Source organism: Hemiscyllium ocellatum, chromosome 2 (assembly GCF_020745735.1).
Source record: "Hemiscyllium ocellatum isolate sHemOce1 chromosome 2, sHemOce1.pat.X.cur, whole genome shotgun sequence".
NCBI classification, from domain to species: Eukaryota; Metazoa; Chordata; class Chondrichthyes; order Orectolobiformes; family Hemiscylliidae; genus Hemiscyllium; species Hemiscyllium ocellatum.
This window is the reverse complement of record NC_083402.1, coordinates 121,686,615-121,707,644: the sequence shown is the minus strand read 5'-3', so window position 1 is coordinate 121,707,644 and position 21,030 is coordinate 121,686,615. Positions and strand designations below refer to the sequence as shown.

Below are 21,030 nucleotides of genomic sequence, written 5' to 3'. Positions count from 1 at the left end.
ACACATGCATAGACAGACAAAAGGAAACCGAAAAAGAAAAACTCATGGACGGATGGAAAAACAGTTCCATAATTTTTTGACACAAGATCTGTTTGGTCATAGAATCCCTACAGCATTGAAAGAGGCCCACCATGTTTGCTTCAGTCCTCTAAAGAGCATCCCACCCTATCCCCATGAGCAGACACTTACCGTGGCTAATCCACCTAACCTGCACATCCCTGCACTCTATAGGGCATTTTAGCACGACCAATCCACCTAACCCATGCATCTTTGCGCTGTGGGAGAAAACAGGAGAATTCAGCAGAAACTCATGCAGACATGGGGTAACTGTGCAAACTCCACACAGATAGTCACTCAAGGCTGGAATTGAACCTGTGTCTCAATATCAGGGACACCAAATGCAAACTTAGGGAAAAGTTCACCAAGCATCTCAGCCAGGCCCAGAGGGGCCGACCTGACCTCCCAGTCACCGCCCATTTTAATTCCCCTTCCCATTCCCTTTCCGACATGACCATTGTTGGCCTCCTCCATTGCTACAATGAGCCAAACTGCAAATTGGAGGAACACCACCTCATCTTCCGCCTGAGCAGTCTACAGCCCGGAGGACTCAACACTGAGTTCTCCAATTTCAAATAACCTCCCTTCCCATTCCCCGGCTTTCTTAACAGCATGTCCCCCTCCTTTCCATTCCTCTTATCAACTCTTCCTTCTAGTCACCAACTGGATTCATTCCTCCCATCGACCAACCAGGTCCTACCCTCTGCTTGTCTTCTCCTATCCCTACTTTACCACCCTGCCCACGTCACCCTCTTCATCAGCAGCACTGCCCCCTCCACCTCCCCTACTTCACCCACCCCCTGTCCCGAAGAAGGGTTACACCTGAAACATCAACTTCTCCACCTCCTAATGCTGCCTGTCTTGCTGTGTTCTTCCAGCCTCCTCCTTGTCTATCTTGGATTCGAGCATCTGCACATTTTTTTGTCTCTAACTCTGGTACTATAAGGCTAATCACCTGAGCCACTATACCATTCAACTGGGGTGGCTCTTGTTGATTTAAACACGTTTCCTCAACGTTCCTCTTCCCGAATGCTTTGAAAGAAAGCTTACCTTGGAGCAGCTGAGAGCTGGAGCAGAGTGGCTGAGAGCTGGAGTGGAGTGAGCTTGAGGCACAGAGTGGAGTGGCTGAGAGCTGGAGTGGAGCAGGCTGGAGGCATGGAGCGGAATAGCGGAGGACTGGAATGGAGCAGGCTGGAGGCATGGAGCGGAATAGCAGAGGACTGGAATGGAGCAGGCTGGAGGCATGCAGTGGTGCAGGGGCGGTTGTTGGACTGGAAACCAATACAGGTGGTCAGTGGCTTATGAGGCTGGTCTGACCACATGTGGAAGTCCCTGTAATCTGTTTATCTGTCTGTAATGTTTATCCTTTTAACTGTATATCTTATTTCTAACTTTGACTATGAATCACTGTAAGGAGACGTAACATTTTTTTCTTCTTTATTACTCTTTTTATATCTAAAATTTACACCCAGGTACTTTGTACCTAAGATGGCGTCATGAGAGCCAACAGTGTTAACATTTCCCTGTACTCCTGCTCTTCTACATTTGAGTTCACATGACAATAAAACCTATTTCTAAGGCATTAACATTTCTTTTCTGAAATGGACCACCCAGTTTTCCACTGTCCTCCAGTTGAGCCCTAACCAGTTATTTATAAAGTGCTTGCAAGGCCTTTTTCACTTTTATATTTTATTACTTTATTTATAAGTTTAAAAGTAACTTGCGTTTTCTGGAGTGTCCTGTGTGACGAGGAGTGAACAGTCAATTTTCTTTGTACCTTGGAGCAAGAGACTCGATGAGATAAATAGGATGACTATGAGGTGTTGAGTCAAAAAGTATGGTGCTGGAAAAGCATAGCCAATCAGGCAGCATCCAAGGAGCAGGACAATGCTTGAAACATTGACTCTCCTGCTCCTCGGATGCTGTCTGATTGGCAGTGCTTTTGCAGCACACTTTTTGACTCTGATCTCCAGCATCTGCAGCCCTCACTTTCTCCTGACTATGAGGCGTTGTAAGAAATGAAGAGTGGCTTATCTTCTGACTTTAGTCTGTGCATTATAAAAAAAACATAAGAAATAGGAAAACAGATAGTGCCTTGAGTCTGCTCCAAGCTTCAATAAGATCATGGTTGACTTAAATCCACTTTGACTGCCATAACTGTTGACTCCCTTATCAATGAAAATGTTGTCTAATTTAGACTTGAATAAGTTCAATGGCCCATCCTCTATTGTTCTCTAGGAATTCCTTAGACTAACAAAATTCTGAGAGAAGAAATTCCTCCTCATCACTATCTTAAATGAAAATAAAGCTTGTGCAAATATAACAATGCCAACGATTGGTGACCAAAGTATAATTTTGACACGCTCTGTGCACTGTGTGAAATTGTAAACTAAAAGAAGAATAGTCAACAACTTGTTAAGCAGTGCAAAAAGGAAACCTTCCCATGTGATTTTAAACAGCTCCCCTTGCCTTATTGAGTAAAATAGCACTAGCCCATCTCAATAGAGATTATCAGACAAAATGTGATACTGAGCCAGGTAAAAACAAATGTAGGTCAGGAGACCCAAAGCTGAGTCACAGCGGTAGGTTTTAAGAAATTCTAAAGGAGAGGAGAAAGAGGCAAAGACACATCGGGATAGAAGTCCTAAACTTCGGATGTAGATAGTTGAAGATACCCCAAGATCAGAAGGGAATGCATAGGGGATCAAAATAGAGGTGACAGAGAACTTGGTTGTAGAGTTGGAGAATGATACAGAGATAGAGAAAGGTGAATTCATGGTGGGATTTAAAAACAAGGAGGATTAATGCACCAGTTTGTGATTCTTAATGAAAACATATTAACTGTAGTCGGCAGCACAGCAGTTGAAAGCAGTGGCTGTGTCCTGTTCAGAGCACAGTTAGCTTTGAACACTTGCATCATTTGCTACAGTTGTTTTTCAAAACGTCTAATCGGTCTCCTTTTTGATGTACTCACTGGTGTTAATCTTCTGCAGGGAAATGTGTTTCTCCAGTTGCCTCCTCAACTTCACTTCTGCTCCATATTTTCCTGTTGTGCCATTGTCTGCCAGGATGAAATGTGAATGCATGCTGTTCAGCACAGTCAACTTGCTCAAGGGGTTGGACATGGTTTGATATGGTCGAACCACCTGTTTGAAGACATATTAACCAACAAAAACAAAGTGCATTTATTCAGTGACTTTAACATAGCAAAATATGCCAAGTGCTACACATTAGCATTATCTAACACATTTAACACTGAGCACATGGGGTGATACTGGTTCAGGTGATCAAAAGCTTGGTCAACGAGGTGGTTTGAAGGGACTTCTTAAAAAAGAAGAGTAGAGATACAGAGGTTTAGAGAGAGAATTCCAGAGCTCAGAGAATAGACATCTAAGAGCACAGCCATCAATGGTGGCCTGATTAAAATTAGGGGATGCTTAAGGGGCCAACATTGAAGAGACTCATAGCTCACAGGGGTATTCTTTGGAGGAAATTACAGAGATACAAAGGCACAAGATCATGGAAGGATTCAAAAACGTTGCTTCACTGAAAGCTAATGCAGTGTCTATGTTGTGCTGTCAAAGATAGATGGCTCTCTTTTGTTGTTGTGATTTCTTACTCCTGTTATATTTCCATTTAGATAATGGGCCAAGGCAAACAAAGACTGCTAGTTTTAAAACAAGTGGAAATAATTTGAAATAATTTGCATCAAAGTGGAGACATATCCTGGACAATATGGTACAGTCTTTAGCAGGTAATAAGTTAGAATAAAGATCAGTGAAATAATTGCATCTGATTAATTTTCCACATTCCAGCAAAGATCCTGATGGATATTATTCTACAGTATTCATAGATAGCTAATACAATTTCAAATGGGGCTTTCAGAACCTGGGCTGTGTTAAGGATTACTGTCCAGACAATCAGATAAGAGAATGTTTTCTTCATAGCTCCATAGAATTCAGGATGATGTTGTAGCGAGGTGATGGTGATTTTATGCATGCCAAGATATTTGTAATCTTCCACTAAAGGCAAAAAAAAAAGCTAGTTGAAGAAGATAAAGAGGCACAAAAATATACCTATTGAACTTTTGGAAATGTAAGTATATATACCATTTAAAAATATGCTACATCTTAAAAGCTAATTTTAATATTGCATTCTGTGATCTTGGGATTAAGAGAAAATCTTGTTTCAATTTAGCTTTATTTGAGGCAAGAATTCTTGATTGGAAGTGTGCCAACAAGATGTCAACGTTGCATTGATTCTTTACGGATTTAAAGCCAAAGGAACATCATTTTCTCTGCAGTGCTTCAATTAATTCAGAAGTTTTAAATTTATTGCGAAATGTACTGTAAAACTTGTCCAAAACAGCCATTATTCCAGACCAGGCTAAGATTCTTTTTACATAAAGTAGCACTTCATAATATGAGTTGTTAGTATTGGGACTGACTTCAGATAGTTTTTATAAACAATTTTTATAATACGAGAGGCATTTGCTTCTTGTACCATTTTCAGTTACAGTAGTGAGGAGGTAAGAGATCGGATACCCACATCCTTCCCAATCAGATCCTCTTGATTCTCCACTATTCCCCATGGAGCGATGCCAATAATGCAGATTCTTCCTCTGGACTTTGAAGCATGGTCCTTCAGTGCATCTCCTACATGGCGAATGACCCCTAAAAATGAGCCCAATAAATGTGATTGCAACACCATTTTAGCCGATTGGAACAACAGAATCCTCATTTTAATGATTATCTCTTGTGCCAATTGCAACGATAACTTGTATTTATTTAGCACCTTTAACATTGCAAAACCAGGGCTGGTTTCAAGCAAAGTTCAGACTAAACCACAGAGTTAGGACAGGTGATAGAAAACTTGTTCAAAGTTGACCCTCGAGATCTAGGCATGCAACTATTGGAGTGTCAATGTCAACCATCTTAACACTCAAGACCACTTTCCAAAAATTCATTCGTAATTAGTTCTGTACAATTCATAGAGTCATAGAGCATGGAAACAAACCCTTTGGTCCAGCCGGCCCATGCTGAACTGAATCCCAAACTAAACTCGTCCCACTGCCTGCTCCTGGCCCATATCCCTCCAAACCTTTCCTACTCATGTACTTATCTAAGTGTCTTTTATAATTTGTAACTGTGCCCACATCTGCCACTTCCTCAGGAAGTTCATTCCAAATGTGAACCACCCTCTGTGTAAAACATTTGCCCCTCATGCCTTTTTTAAATCTCTCTCTCTCATCTTAAAAATATGTCCCCTAGCTTTGAAATCCCCCATCTTAGGGGAAAAAAAGACACCTCCCATTAATCCTATCTATACCCCTCATGATTTTATAAACCTCTATAAGGTCACTTCTCAATACTCCAGTGGAAAAAGTCCCAGCCAATTCAACCTTTTTTTTATAACTCAAACCTTCCACATCTGGCAACATCCTGTAAACCTCTATTGAACCCTCTCTAGTTTAGTAATATTCTTCCTTTTACAGGGTAACCAGAAGAAGCCTCAGCAATGTCCTATACAGCCTCAACATGACCTCCCAACTCCTATACTTGTTGGAATTCATTTGCTAGCATCCTGTTCTTTTTATAATGTCTGAATGTTTCTGCTTAATCTCTCCTGCCAGAGCCATTGCTTCAGATATCATCTGTAGATATCAACTGTTCTAAAAGGCATGTTGATTTATCACTGTTAGTTCCTGAGTTATACTTGGACAGAAACGACACTGATATTTACACCAGTTTCTATGCTGATCTTTCCACAGGTATTTTTCAGCCCAGACATTAAAAAAAACCTGGCATAAAGTGAATTAAAAGTAGGATAAAAGAATTGAAACATCAGCCCGCTCCTTTCTTGAAATTCCTCTTTATAGTGATGATATGCAAATTAAACTGGGAATCAAAGCCTCATTTACACACACTGAGTACAATGTGTTCGATACAAAAAGAAGACTAAGTTGGAAACTTTTATCTTTTGCATGAAAGAGATCATGATGCCCACGTAAAAGCTAGAAAATATTCTGTGTCTCAATAAGAGTGAAATCTAAACTATTGGATATGCATAGCAGAAATAATGTCAATGGAATATGCTGAGCCTGGAATTTTATTGTGTAATTGTAGGAAATGGATGTACTTTGGTGTTACGCTTGGTGTGGATGGCAGAGGAATATTGATGTCAATGGAGCAGTCAGGTGTTCCGGAGACATACAGACTCCAAACATGGAGCAGATGTTGCAAGAAACTTGTGCCCATCGATTCCTGTGTCCTGACCCCATTCCTATGTTTCAGCTGTCAGAAATCCCTATTGTTATGCGTCAATTGTCAAACAGTAAGTCACTAATCCTTATTCCGGTCTGTCAGTTAACATTAAGTACACACATTGATCTCTATTTCTATGTATCAATTGTCAGACTGTACACACTGTTCCCTATTCCTGTGTGCTAGTTAACATGGAGTATCCACATTGATCCCTAGTCCTGTATGTCAGAATGTACACAGACTGATCCCTATTCCTGTCTGTCAGTTAACATTAAGTACAGACACTGATCCCTATTTCTGTTTGTCAGTTGACAGATTGGACATAGTTTGCACCCCTTGCACAGCCATTACCTGTGTGCTCCATTAATCGGATTATATGCAGGCTCTCTCCTGAACTGAAGGGGAACCAGTGAAAATGTGACCATTGTGAGATGCAGCAGACAGGCTGATTGCACAATGACCAAACAGTAGGCTGCAGATCCTACTGTGCTGTCCTCACTTTGTTGCCAAACCTGCTGAGGCAGTGATACCTGAAATCAGTATCTGTGCAGGATTATTCGGTCTATAGGGCTTGTTAGCATTAAGTTCCATTCATGTGCCCATTACTAATTCAATAGTGTTGGTGATCAGTTTCTCCTTTCCTTTAGTCCTTCATCATTTTACTATTCTTCGGATACTTTTTTGAGCCTTCTGTTGTGAAGATAGATATAAATTACTTGTCCCCTAATAATTCTCGGTGTATCTACAACATAAGGATGACCAATGTCCACCATCACCTTCTCCAGAGCAGTTAGAGAGTGGAAATTAAAGCTGGCCCAACCGGCAATGCCCACATCTCATCAACAGATTAAAAAAAAAGGAAAGAAACAGCTGAAAATGAATAGACAAAGATAAAACTGTGGCTAGATAGAGAGCAAAGACCCAAGTCAAAACCAACTGCAGATATAGAGAATTAAACAGACTGAGTGAACAAACACATTTACTTCCAAATAATTAATTCCACCAGGAAGAAGGAACTTGTCAATGTCGATTGCCAGTGTCTACTTTTAATACAGTTGCCTTAACACTTGAATTGTGGAAATTCTTAACAAAACTCATAGTTAAATACTTGAAGAAAAAGTAAAATTATTCTTTACCTGTGTTCACACCTCCAGTGAATATCCAAGCCCCTGTTGTCATTGCAGCTTTAATTAAACCTTTTCCAAATACTTGCTTGAGTTTGGGTTGGAGTTCAAAGTTTTGGAGGCCTCCATGAATGGAGATGAGTAGCTTAGGGAGGTCCAGCTGCCATTCCTTTGTCATTAGATGTAACAGGAGATCAGGCTTTGTGTCGAATGAAACACGCACATACTATAACAGAAATGGGAAGAAGAAGAGAAACCAGTTACAAGATTGTAAAGAATCCATACAGTGTGGAAACAGGCCCTTCAGCCCAACAAGTCCACACCAACCCTCTGAAGAGTAACCCATCCAAACTCAACCCTACCCTATTACTCTACATTTTATCCCTGTTTAATGCCCCCAACCTACACATCCCTGAACACTATGGGCAATTTAGCATGGCCAATTCACCTAACCTGCACCTCTTTAAATTGTAGTAGGAAACCAGAGCACCCGGAAGAATTCCATGCAGACATGGGGAGAATGTACAAACTCCACACAGACAGTTGCCCAAGGCTGGAATCAAACTTGGGTCCCTTGCACAGTGAGGCAGCAGAGCTAACCATTGAGCCACCGTGCCACCATCATACTTTCCCATTGCTAGTTTCTGTTTATACTAAATGTTTATAGAAGTCCAGAGAATACATTTTCTCAGTGTCTACTCCCTCAAATAACATAAGACAATAACATTTTATATTTCAGTGAGGACAATCATTTGACAATTGCCTCATCCCAGGAGCCAGTCTAATGGGTCCTTACTGTCTTTTTTAACGGCAATTACTTCCTGCCTTTTGGTGAAGAGGCTACAACTGGACACAATATTCCAGGAGTGGTATCACCAATGCCCTAAGTAAGCGCTTCAGCCAATGCCCTAGTGATTGCCACATTCTACTTGTGATTGTACTGGACCTACACTGGTGGCATGATGGCACAGTGGTTAGCACTGCTGCCTTACAGTGCCAGAGACCCAGGTTCAATTCCTGCCTCAGGCAACTGTTGGTATGGAGTGTGCACATTCTCTGCGTGGGTTCCCTCCGGCTGCTCCATTTTCCCCCCACGGTCCAAATGTGTACAGGTTAGGTGAATTGGCTATGCTAAATTGCCTGTAGTATTAGGTGAAGGGGTAAACGTAGGGGAATAGGTCTGGGTGAGTTGCTCTTCGGAGGGTTGGTGTGGACTTGTTGGGCTGAAGGGCCTGTTTCCACACTGTAAGTAATCTAACCTAATCTACAATATTAAGAACATCAGAAGTCATGGAGCCAGAAAATAATAGCTTCCCTAGTCCAAATGGGCACTTAATTTCAATTTGTTAAGAGTGTCCTGGCCCTTATCCATTTGAAAGAAAGTCAGACTTGCATCTATGTAGCTCATTTCATAACTCCTAGGATGTCCCAAAGTGCTTCACAGGTATTCATCTATTATTGCAGCGATGTAACAGTGGCTGATTTGCACACAGCACAAGCCCATAAATAGCAGTGTCATAATGACCAAAAAGTCTGATTGAGGGATAAGCATTCATCAGAACATTGGAAGAACTCTCCTGCTCATAACTTAAATGGTGCAATGAAGATCTTGTATATTCACCTGAAGGTCAGATGGGGATTTTTATTTAAGAATCTCATCTGCAAGACAGCACTGTCAAGAGTGCTGAAATATCGCTGTACTGCACCGAGAGTATCAGCTTATGTTTCATGGGGAAGTCTCAAGCATTGCTCTCAAGTTCACCCGTTCTGACTGAAACGTCAGGATGTGTTACTCACTGATCCATGGTGGACCTTACCATTGCAATTGTTTTCCTTTGTTAACAATCAACACTTACATTTTGTACATCCAGGGCCTTAGCAATAACTTATTAGAGTCTTTAGAGATGATTAAAGCTTTGCTTATTACCATAGCTTTGTTGGAGTGCCCTCCTCCTTGGAATTCAATAGTTCCAAAGGCATCTGTGGGGCTGAGCTGGGTATGTTTGCTGATGGACCACTTCTCCGAGTGCAAATCATTCTTTGTGATTCTGCTTTCAATACTTTCATTCTGACTGATGGAAATAACAGGAGGCAATCCAACATGTTGACCCATCAGTCGACCACAACAACACCTGCCAAAGCAGAAACAAACATGTCTTATATTTCTTTTCATTGAAGCAAAAGCATAATTTGACAAGGTTCCATTTGAAAGGCTGTGCTGTATGCTTCTAAGAGCACATATAATCCTTTATAGAGGTCGTGAAAGGAAAGATTTCCCTTTGCGCTCCCATCACAGATCAAATGTCAGATTGTGAGCCCTCTGTGCTCAGGTCTTTATGTGCCCAAGAAGTCCTCCCTGTCAATGTGCTTTCCAGCTACTGCAGAGTGCCTGGTGGTGTGGGCAACTGATAGGCTTCCTGCACCCTCCCCAAGACAGTGACTTCTTCTGATCTGGAATGCATTGCTTCAAATGGCGATGGAAGTAATCTCAACAGCAAATGGACTTCAATAAATTGGAAGCGAACAAACATTTGAAAAGGAATATTTTACCAGGGCCAAGGAGAAAGGACAGAGGGGGTTAACTTAATTGGATTGCACTTTGAAAGGGCTGGCATTGGCAGGATGAGCTGAAAGGCCTCTTGTTACACAGTATGATTTTGATTCTGTCCTTTTTCACAGTGATCTCATTTCCCCAGTGTCAGAATTACCCCCTGGATGGGGGATGTTGTGGCGTAGGAGAGGAAACTCACATACTTCAAACTGCTGGTTAGGATTCCTGCTGGGAATCCACCACAGATTACTCACCTAGAGGAATGGGCTAGGGATTGGGTGGAGTATTGATTCAAGACTGAGAAGGTTACTGCAGTTCTCCCATGTCTCATAATGGAAAGAATACAGCAGATCTCAGCCTGACCTTCACTGCATATTGACATACAGTCCCTGGAGTTTGCCTCAAGAGAATGTTGAGACCAGTTTTACACCAACAACCTCAACAACTTGCATATACATAGCACATTTAATGTGGTAAAAATGTCTTGAGGTGCTTCATAAAAGAATTAAAATTAGAAAATCATCTCTGAATCATATATGGAAGGTATAAGGAGAGAGAAAAAGAAATAGGTTTGACGGGGCATCCTAAAGGTGGAGAGAGACAGAGAGGCAGAGAGAGTTAGGAAGGAAATTTCAAAACTTCAGGTGAAGGTAGCTGAAAGCACAGCCCACAATGATGCTATGATGGAAATCAGGAAGGGCCAAGATGCCAGAATTGGAGGGTCACAGGGATCTCAATGAGTTGTAAGGGTGGAGGAGCTATGAAGATAGTGGAGGCCAGGGGAGGGTATGAACCCAGGTTTGAGAATTATAAAATTCATTCAATGCTTTTTCTGCACTCTCAATATTAATCATCAATTGAAATGTGTGGCCTTACAATCTTGATAACACAAAGGATTGGTCCACTGAGTACGTAGGAGGATCTCCAATTAGAGGTGCTTTAACAATTAAAAAGAGTTCAAGTTATTGATAGTCACCATTCTTTTCTCAATAGCAAACTGCATTAAATATACTTTACCAACAAATCCATTACCTATGGTGGTCTTTGGTGCTCGGTATGATGTGGACACATTCTCTTTTGCAAAATGCTCTCTCTATCCATGATTTCTGAGCCTGAAAATCACAGAAAGAATAATATTTCAGAGTAATTGTCTACAGAAGTGCAACATAAAGTAAAAACTGATGATTCATTGAAATGTAAAAACATCAACGTTGAACAATAACGACAGTAGCAAATGGAAGAAAGGCTGTCTGCAAAAAAAGAGTATTTTTTGGGTTCTCTCCAGAAACAAATGACTTGTTTTAAGTTTCACATCCACTTGCACAGTCTGTTGTAAAGTTGTAACAAATGACAATCTAGGAAAAGAGTCGCTACTCAGTTGCGTGGTTTGTTCACACGTGAATTGCAGAAGTTTTAATGCAATTCACACTCGAGGGCTCTTATGATGCAGTGGTGGTGCCCCTACCTGTGAGCCAGGAGGCCTAGGGTCAAATCCCAGCTGCTCCAAAGTAGTGAAATAACATCATTGTACAAGTGGATTAGAAAATATCTGCAACTTAAACTTACCTTTTAAATTTTAATTGTTGTTTACATCGCCTGTCGAGTTAGTTTTAAAAGCATTGTACTGGAGACAGACATTGCACACAAAATTGGCCAAGATGAATTAATCAGTGAGTTTTCATTAATTGTAACTATTTGGTGGTATTTCAAGAGGCTTTAAAATTAAGCTGATGCTTTAGGATGGAAAAACACTACTAGACACCTTCAAAAACTTTGAATACATAAAAAAAACTAAGGAATTGCGAAGAACTGAATAAGGAATCTACACCAATTTAATTCGGAAAAGCTTCTGAATTTTATTTTCAAAAACTGCTCTTAATTAACAAAAACCAAATTACTCACAGCAATTGGGTTGATACCAAATTAAATTTCTACTTTTTTGTGATATCCTGATTTTCAGCCTAATTAAACATGTTATCACTCTTAAAGACTTCAAGGAATATTTTCTAAGACAAATTTTCAATCGCTACCTTTCAAAATGCTGGTTGATTGCACCAGCAACTTTAACCTCTCAAGATGGGTGAATGAGTTTCAGCAAATTCTTTGGAGAAAGTTTTAAAACAGGAGTAATTTTAATTGCTATTTCAGCTCTAATTGGAAACTCTGCCAAAGAGGAATCACTACCCCTCCACCTTTTAAGGAGCGAGAGGTGAATGCAATGTTTCGAAGAGTATATCACTCTAGATTTTGGAATACAAAATAAAGGTTGGAGTGGGCTAATCTCTTCACTCAGCGGCACAAGCTTTCTGTATCCACATGTTATATTGGTTTGCATTCAAATGTGATCTATATGGACTTTAGTAAGGCGTTCGACAAAGTTCTCCATGGGAGACTGATTAGCAAGGTTAGATCTCACAGAATACGGGGAGAGCTTGCCATTTGGATACAGAACTGGCTCAAAGGTAGAAGACAGAGGGTAGTGGTGGAGGGTTGTTTTTCATACTGGAGGCCTGTGACCAATGGAATGCTACAAGGATCGATGCTGGGTCCTCTACTTTTTGTCATTTACATAAATAATTTGGAGAAAGTGAGTACTGCAGATGCTGGAGAACAGAGCTGAAAAATGTGTTGCTGGAAAAGCGCAGCAGGTCAGGCAGCATCCAAGGAGCAGGAGAATCGACGTTTTGGGCATGATTCCTGAAGAAGGGCATATGCCCGAAATGTCGATTCTCCTGCTCCATGGATGCTGCCTGACCTGCTGCGCTTTTCCAGCAACACATTTTTCAGCATAAATAATTTGGATGCGAGCATAAGAGATCCAGTTAGTAAGTTTGCAGATTACACCAGAATTGGAGGTATCGTGGACAGCAAAGAGGCTTACCTCAGATTACAACAGGATCTTGACCAGATGGGCCAATGGGCTGAGAAGTGGCAGATGGAGTTTAATTCAGATAAATGCGAGGTGCTGCATTTTGGGAAAGCAAATCTTAGCAGGACTGATACACTTAATGGTAAGGTCCTAGTGAGTGTTGCTGAACAAAGTGACCTTGGAGTGCAGGTTCCTAGTTCCTTGAAAGGAGAGTCGCAGGTAGATAGGATGGTGAAGACAGTGTTTGGTATGCTTTCCTTTATTGGTCAGAATATTGAGTACAGGAGTTGGGAGGTCATGATGCAGCTGTACAGGACATTGGTTCAGCCACTGTTGGAATATTGCATGCAATTCTGATCTCCTTCCTACTGGAAAGATGTTGTGAAACCTGAAAGAGTTCAGAAAAGATTTACAAGGATGTTGCCAGGGTTGGAGGATTTGAGCTAAAGGGAACAGGCTGGGACTGCTTTCCCTGGAGCGTCGGAGGTTGAGGGGTGACCTTACAGAGGTTTACAAAGTTATGAAGGGCATGGATAGAATAAATTGGCAAAGTCTTTTCCGTGGAGTGAGGGAATCCAGAATTAGGGGCATAGGTTTAGGGTGAAAGGGGAAAGATATAAAAGAGACCTAAGGGGCAACTTCTTCACACAGAGGGTGGTACGTGTATGGAACGAACTGCCAGAGGATGTGGTGGAGGCTGATACAATTGCAACACTTAAGAGGCATTTGGATGGGTATATAAATAGGAAGGGTTTGGAGGGATATGGGCCGGGTGCTGGCAGGTGGGATTAGATTGGGTTGGGATATCTGGTCGGTATGGGCGGGTTGGACCGAAGGGTCTGTTTCCGTGCTGTACATCTCTATGACTCTAACTGTGAGATGTTAAAAAAAATTGGTAACTGTGGCAAATACAAAATTTAGATATCATTGGATCCCAGATTTGCATGAGACCTAGAACATAAATTGGCAAAAACAAAGTAACAAATGAAAAAAAAACTCATTTATTAGTTGTCAAAAAGGCTTGATGATTTATTAATTCTTTTTTAAATCTTTCATGGGGCGACAAGAACAGCATTTATTACCTACCTTTAGCTACTCTTGAACTAAGTGGCTTGCTAGATTATTTCAGAATGCAGTTAAGAGCCCATCACATTGCTGTGTGTCTGGAGTCACGTATAGGCCAGTCTAGGTAGGAATGGTTGATATCCTTGGGTAAAGGACATAGTGAACCAGTTGTTAACTACAGTTGACAATAATTGTTGTGGTCACCAATGCTGAAACTAGCTTTGTAAATTGATTTTGAATTCCATCAACTTCCATGGTGAGATTTGATCACAAGTCCCCAGGGCATCAGCCTCTGGATTATCTGCCCAATAAAATTAACAGTGGGTAGTGATAATCAGGTGGTGACTGCGGTAGGTGGCCAGTTTGCAGTAACAGTTTTAGACCTAGGAGTAAGGTGAATCTAGTTTGTGCTTGCTTTAATGTTTTTCTTTTTGTGGGGGGGACATAAGTGTTACTGAACAGGGGAGGAATTTATTGCCATCTCTAATTGTCCTTAAGAAAGTAGTAGTGAGCTGCCTTCTTCTACTGCTACAGTCCACGAGGGCTAGGTACATCCACAGTACTGTTATGGTGGGAATTCCAGGACAGTAAAAGAACAGCAGTCTAGTTTCAAGTCAGGCTGGTGTGTGACTTGGATGGGAATCTGCAGGTGGTGATGTTCCCATGCATCCCTGTTCTTCCAGATGATAGAGGTTGTAGATTTAGAAGGTGCTGTCAAAGCAGACTTGGTGAGTTGCTGCAACATGTCATGTACATGGTGCACACTGCTCTGGTGATAGACAGAGTGAATGTTTAAGGTGATTTATGGGGTGCCAAGAGGAGCAACCTATTTTGGATGGCATTGAGCTTCAAGGGTTGTTGGAGCTATACTCATCTGGAAGTGTTCAATTACACACCTGACTTGTTCCTCGTAGATAGTGTACATGTTTTGGGACATCAAAAGGTGAGTTCTGTGTGGCAGAATTCCTAGACCTGCTTTTATAACCACAGCATTTATATGGCTGATCCAGTTCAGTTTCTGAGTGTTTTGAATGTGACAAAGGTGTCATTTCACTACATTTTAGAATGCAAATATTTGGCTGAAATGCTACTGTATAGATCAGCTTGAAACAAAGGACTGAGTCCAACACCATCAGTGAAGGTGAATAGTTAGATTACTTACACTGTGGATACAGGCCCTTCGGCCCAACAAGTCCACACCAACCCACCACCCACACATTTACCCCTTACCTAATACTACAAGCAATTTAGAATGGCCAATTCACCTGACCTGCACATCTTTGGATTGTGGGAGGAAACCGGAGCACCCAGAGGAAACCCACACAGACACGGAGAGAATGTGCAAACTCCACACAGTCAGTCACCTGAAGCAGGAATTGAACCGGGGTCTAGCTAACCACTGTGCCACCATGCCGCCCAACTATTGTACGAGTCTCACATCAGTGGTAAGAAAATAAGTGGAGAAATCTTCTGAAGGAGAGAATTAATTTCCACTTGGACAGGCAAGTTTTGATGAGGGATAGTCAGCATGGCTTTGTCAGACGGAGGTCATGCCTAACAAATCTAGTGAATTTTATGAGGCGACCAAATGTGTAGATTAGGGTAGTACAATTGGTGGAGCTTTTTCATAGATTTCAGCAAAGCCTTTGACAATTCCCACTTGGGAGATTGATGAAGAAAGTAAAAACACTTGGGAACTAGGGTGACTTGTGAAGTTGGATCTAAAATTGGTTTAGTGACAGGAGACAGAGGATGGTGCTGGAAGGGTGCAATTGAAGCCAGTATCCAGTCGTTTACCACAGGGATCGGTGCTGGTTTCCTTTTTGTTTGTGATAGATATAAATGTTGTAGATGAAAGTTTGGGGTGATGATAAGTTTGTGATTGCTGTGAAGATTGGCCAGGTGGTTGACAGTGAGGAGGGAAGCATTAGGCTACAGGATGATATAAATGGATGGTCAGATAGGCAGATCAGTGGCAGATGTAATTTAACAAGAAGTAACAAGACAAGTGAATACTCAATGAATGACAGGACATTAGGAAGCTCAGAACAACAGAGCGATCTTGGGGTACTCATCCACAGATCCTTAAAGCTGGCAGGATAGGTTAATAGAGTAGTTAAGAAGGCTTACAGGAAGTTTGTCATCATACATTGAGGCATAGATAATGAGAGTAGGAGGTTATGTTGGAGCTGTATCAAACTTTGTTTAGACCACAGCTGGAATACTGTGTGTAGATCTAGTCACCACACCATATGAAAGATGTGATTGGACTAGAGAAGGTGCAGAGGAGATTCATTAGATGTTGCCTGGGATGGAGCAGTTTAGCGATGATGAGAGGCTGGATAGGCTCAGGATGTCTGCTTTTGAGCAGAGAAGATTTTGGGGGCTGCTGATAGAGGTGTATAAGATTGAGGGGCGTAGATAGCAAGAATAGATAGCATTATTCGTCTTAGTTGAGGGGTCAATAACAAAGGTCAGGAGGTTTAGAGGGAATTTCAGGAAAAAGGTTTTCAGCCAGAGGATGGTGGAGGATTGCAATGCACAGTCTGGGAGGGTAGTTGAGGTGAGTGATCTCCCAACCTTTAAAAAGTACTTGAAATATCATGATGTTCAAGGCTATGGGCCTAATGCTGGAAAGTGGGAGTAGTGTAGATATAGTGTAGCTTTGGTGATATAGACTCAATGAGGGCCTCTTCTGTACTATATGTTTCTATGAGAACATTTTGTATATGTGTTTGTGTAGTTTTACAAATCTAAGTGGAATATTTATGTTGACATAGACTGTGCTTTGAAAAAGGAGGAGATGATGACTCAGTGGTATTATCATCTGACTGTTAATCTAGAGACCCAGGCTTCTGGCGACCCAAGTTCAAATCCTGTTGCAACAGATGGTGGAATTTGAATGCAGCACAAATCTGGAATTGAGAGTCTAATGATGACCATGAAACCATTCTGACTGTCAGGAAAAGCCCACCTACTTTACTAATGTTCTTTAGAGAAGGAAATTGCCATCCTTACCTGGTCTGACCGCTTTGTGACTCCAGACCCACAGCAATGCTGTTAATCCTTAACAATTAGGGATAGACAATAAACACTGGTCTAGTTAGCAATGCTCTCATCCCATGTATGAATTTTTAAAAATGGTTTTTAGCCATGGCTGCATTTTCTATTCAAGTTATTATATATTTTCACTCACAGTTGTTGTGATCTGTATGATAAATGTTCTAAGTGTCACCAATTGGTGAACACACACACACAAAATAATTGTTCTTGATGTCACTATTGTCATTCCTGTAAAAACTTGCTTAAAAGATTAAACAAGACTTATGGGGTAACATAGAGACCAGTCCTTTCAAAATATTGACGGTATTTGCATCTTATTATTACCAATGGGAAGTACATCACAGGAATATTATGAACAAATTATAAACCACAATAATGGACTGGCATCCAAAAAATCCTTAATTAAATCCAGGTTTGTACTTTTTACTTATTGATTCCCATGTTACTGGAGTGTGAAATTAAAATCCTTGTAGAGAGTAATATAATATGGAAATTTTATTTTTTTAATAAAGGAATGACCTTTTACCAGATTTTCCATCTCACGTTCAGAAAGAATTTGCATTAGCCATTTGGCAGTATGCCCTGTACCATAAGTAACTTCAGAGTATCAGTCAGTAACTAAAAATTCTACAAACTGACATTTCTTAGCCTTAATAGTACAACATGCTGACACTGGAGAAAGGTGCTAACCAATAGGTGGGGTTGGGAGGGGGAGGAAAATACTGAGGGTCACAACCAATAAATTCTGAAAGGAACTTAGGAGAAATCAGTTTAACAAGAGGATGGTGAGAATGTGGAATTTGCTACCACAAGAAGTGACTGAGGAGATATAGAAAAGTGGAGTTTGGACAAGTGCAGATGTTTGTTGGTGTTGTAGCTTCAGCTGAACCTCAGGGAAAGCTAGACAAGCACGAGTGAGATCAAGTAATAGAAGGATATGCTCATAGAGTGAGATGTAGTAGAGTGTTGCAGCTTAACATCTCACTCCATCAATATCTCCTATCCCTTTCTGTCTCCTATGTTTATCGAGCTTCATCTCAAACCCCTTACACACACACACACACACACACACACACACACACACACACACACACACACACACACACACACACTTACAGACACTCACAAACCCCCACCCCAGACACAGACACACACACATGCTCACACACGTTGTGGGGTGAATTTGCACTCACAGAGTTACATTGTACTTTGCTCAAAAACTGCATGAATCCATGTAAAACTTTGTTAACTCATTTTTTAGATTAGAATCAGAATAAACATTATGGCACAGACAGCAGCACACAGGGGCTAACACCTTCAACACATTATCTGGGCTGACACCAATTGTTAAAACTAACCTGAGAATGTAACTTTTTAAAAAAAGTTTTGTGATTTACATATGAAAGAAGTGAAACTTACATGGTCATTCTCACAGGTGAGAGACTTAACAAACAATCAAGGTATTTTTCGATGCATAATTTCAGGTACATCACACTGTAAACTTTTGCTATAAATTCTGTGTCTTACAATTGTGTACTCCACAAGGAGCAGCGCTCCAAAAGCTAGTGCTTCCAATTAAACTTGCTGGACTATAATCTGGTGTGGTGTGATTTTTGACTTTGTACGCTCCAATCCAACACTGGCATCTCCAGATCATGTTATTCTCATCAATCACACCCTACAGTATGAATTCCACATTCTCACTATGTAGATACAGCATAGCACTGACAGAGACTAGGGAACAGACTGCCTGGGGTGACAGATTTGGCAAAGCCAGGTGTTTCAGTGCAGAAAAGGTGGGAAAATGTTTGAGAAGACAATCATAGAAAGAAGCAAAAAAAAAGTCTTCATGAGATGTTCAACTGGTTAAAAAGTAAAACAAAAAGCTTGCATTTGCTGCAGTGTCTTCCACAACTTCATGATCCACAAAGTGCTTTCTGATCAGTGAATGTGATTTGCTGGCAATGTAGTCACCATTATAATGGTGGCAAAAAAATCAGCCAATTTGTATTGAAGGACAATCAGCATGATCCGACAGGAACAGTGGTGAGCAGGAAAGACCTTTTCACCTCCCACCTACTGATGGGCACCAGAGATTGGTGACATGCCCATTTCTCATTGGATCATTAAGGACATCATTAACTCCCATTATAATCAGGGCATCAAAGCTCATTGTCAAAGCTGAACTCACCCATGGAAAGACTGTTCTCAAAGCAGTTCACATTGAACTGACATTCCCTTTTCCTGCTCAATCTGTCATTGATTTGTTTTACACTGCTTAGAAGTCCTCATTATTTGAGACCATTCTGAATTCATCTCGTCAGAAGCATATAATTTGCTTCAACTTTAATGAGATGGGCGGAAATAATGCAAACTTAAAACATTGCCTTTATTCTGTCATTCTGAGTGTCTCTGGGCTTAAGAGTGAGATGAAGAAAACTGCTAGCATCAAATATTAATGCAGTGTGGGATGAGATGGGAAATCTGTGATCTTTTGTAAGTCACTGACACAGTTTAGAACACAGAAGTCTACTTTTGAAGTGAAACTCTTGAAATATATTAATGAACTACTAAAGAAATCATTCACATAGTCTTCATGACATTGAAAGCAATTCAAGGGTGAGGCACAAGTGTTGATCTTATTCTAGAGCCCAGTGTGCCAGGCCTTCCTTTTCATTGAGGTCTCTGAAAGGTCTTTCTTCGTTTGTAAGGACACATTCCCTCATGCACCCTGGTGTTCAGGTACCATGATCTGATGGCATTAGCATCCATGACACATAGCAAAGTACTGCAGTAACCTGCTGTTGTGTTCAGCAGCATCGAGAACCAGGAAACTCATACCACCTGATGAAGGGCTTATGCTCGAAACGTCGAATTCTCTATTCCTGAGATGCTGCCTGGCCTGCTGTGCTTTGACCAGCAACACATTTTCAGCTGTGATCTCCAGCATCTGCAGACCTCATTTTTAACTCATACCACCTGTCAATAATAGGATTCACAGGCAGAGGATCAAAATATTTGGGCTGCATTATCCATGGGCATCATGTCCAACAGCTGGACTTGAACTCTGGCCCAGAGGTCGGGGAATTATCACTGCACAACAAGACCTCCCTGGATGGCACCATGAGATGGAATTGAAATGGGAGCCAGGGAATGGTTTCTCCTGATTTTTCACTGTGGCATTCCTGGAAGGTTACAGGAACTAGCAGGGTAAAGAAGGAGGCAAAACTTAGATAGAAACAAAAACTGACTTCCTTTTCTTCAAAATTTATGAAAGGAGAGTGCGAGAACCTAGTACAGAATTCCTGTCAGTGATATAAGTGATTGATGCTTATCTGGTTTGAATAATGTCTCTCTGTTCAATGTTATCACAGATAATCAGTCCAGTATAATAAAATGGAATAAACATGGCAACAACAATTTGTATTTGTTTGAGGTCTCCGATTTTGCTCAGTTCTGCCACAATGCTACTTGATCACACTTGTCAATCTTCTGCTCTCAGTTACTCATCCTGTTCTAATCCCGTTATATTCAAGTGTCTTGCCATCACACCATCTAATCTGGTTTTACATCTTCCTTATCTTCTTCCTGACACTCCCATCTCCATCACTCACCTTACCATATTTCATCTCAATGTGCGCCCATTGAAATAACTCCGCAGAGGCCGGTACCCTGTCACCACGTCACCCTTTATTTGCACATGGGGAGTTCTTGACACTGATCTGGCTCCCTCAGAGCCATCACTCAGAGTGGACAGGATGACTGACACTCCTGTTTATATCTGTCAGCCAAGGGACCCTGATTGGACCAGATTAACAACTCCAATCAGGGAACTCACATTCAATGAGTTTTCTGTGCCTTTTTGTCTCTGGAGCATAGGAGACTAAGTAATGACTTTATAGAGACCTATAAAATCATGAGAGTCATAGATAGGGTAGAAAGCCAACAGCTTTTCCCCATGGTAGGGGAGACTATAACTAGAGGGGTTAGGTCTAAGGTGATAGGGGAGAGATATAAAAGGGTCCAGAGGAGCAATTT

The 21,030-nt window shown here is 41.1% G+C and overlaps 1 protein-coding gene across 2 annotated transcripts in view; it reads right to left on the bottom strand.

Annotated features, from left to right (window-relative positions):
• The window catches only part of trpm3 (transient receptor potential cation channel, subfamily M, member 3), a 115,806-nt gene extending 104,713 nt beyond the window's left edge, over window positions 1–11,093 (bottom strand). Inside the window, exons 1-5 of one of the 2 annotated variants that reach the window (XM_060845948.1) lie at window positions 11,028–11,093; window positions 9,360–9,576; window positions 7,457–7,670; window positions 4,606–4,730; window positions 3,032–3,203 (exon numbers count right to left, since the gene is read on the bottom strand). In XM_060845948.1, coding sequence (XP_060701931.1) covers window positions 3,032–3,203; window positions 4,606–4,730; window positions 7,457–7,670; window positions 9,360–9,557 — 709 coding nt within the window. In that variant the 5' untranslated portion in view covers window positions 9,558–9,576; window positions 11,028–11,093. The remainder of the gene's footprint in view (window positions 1–3,031; window positions 3,204–4,605; window positions 4,731–7,456; window positions 7,671–9,359; window positions 9,577–11,027) is intronic. The other variant, XM_060845956.1, reaches the window with a different exon arrangement.
• Between the last annotated feature and the right edge of the window lie 9,937 nt (window positions 11,094–21,030).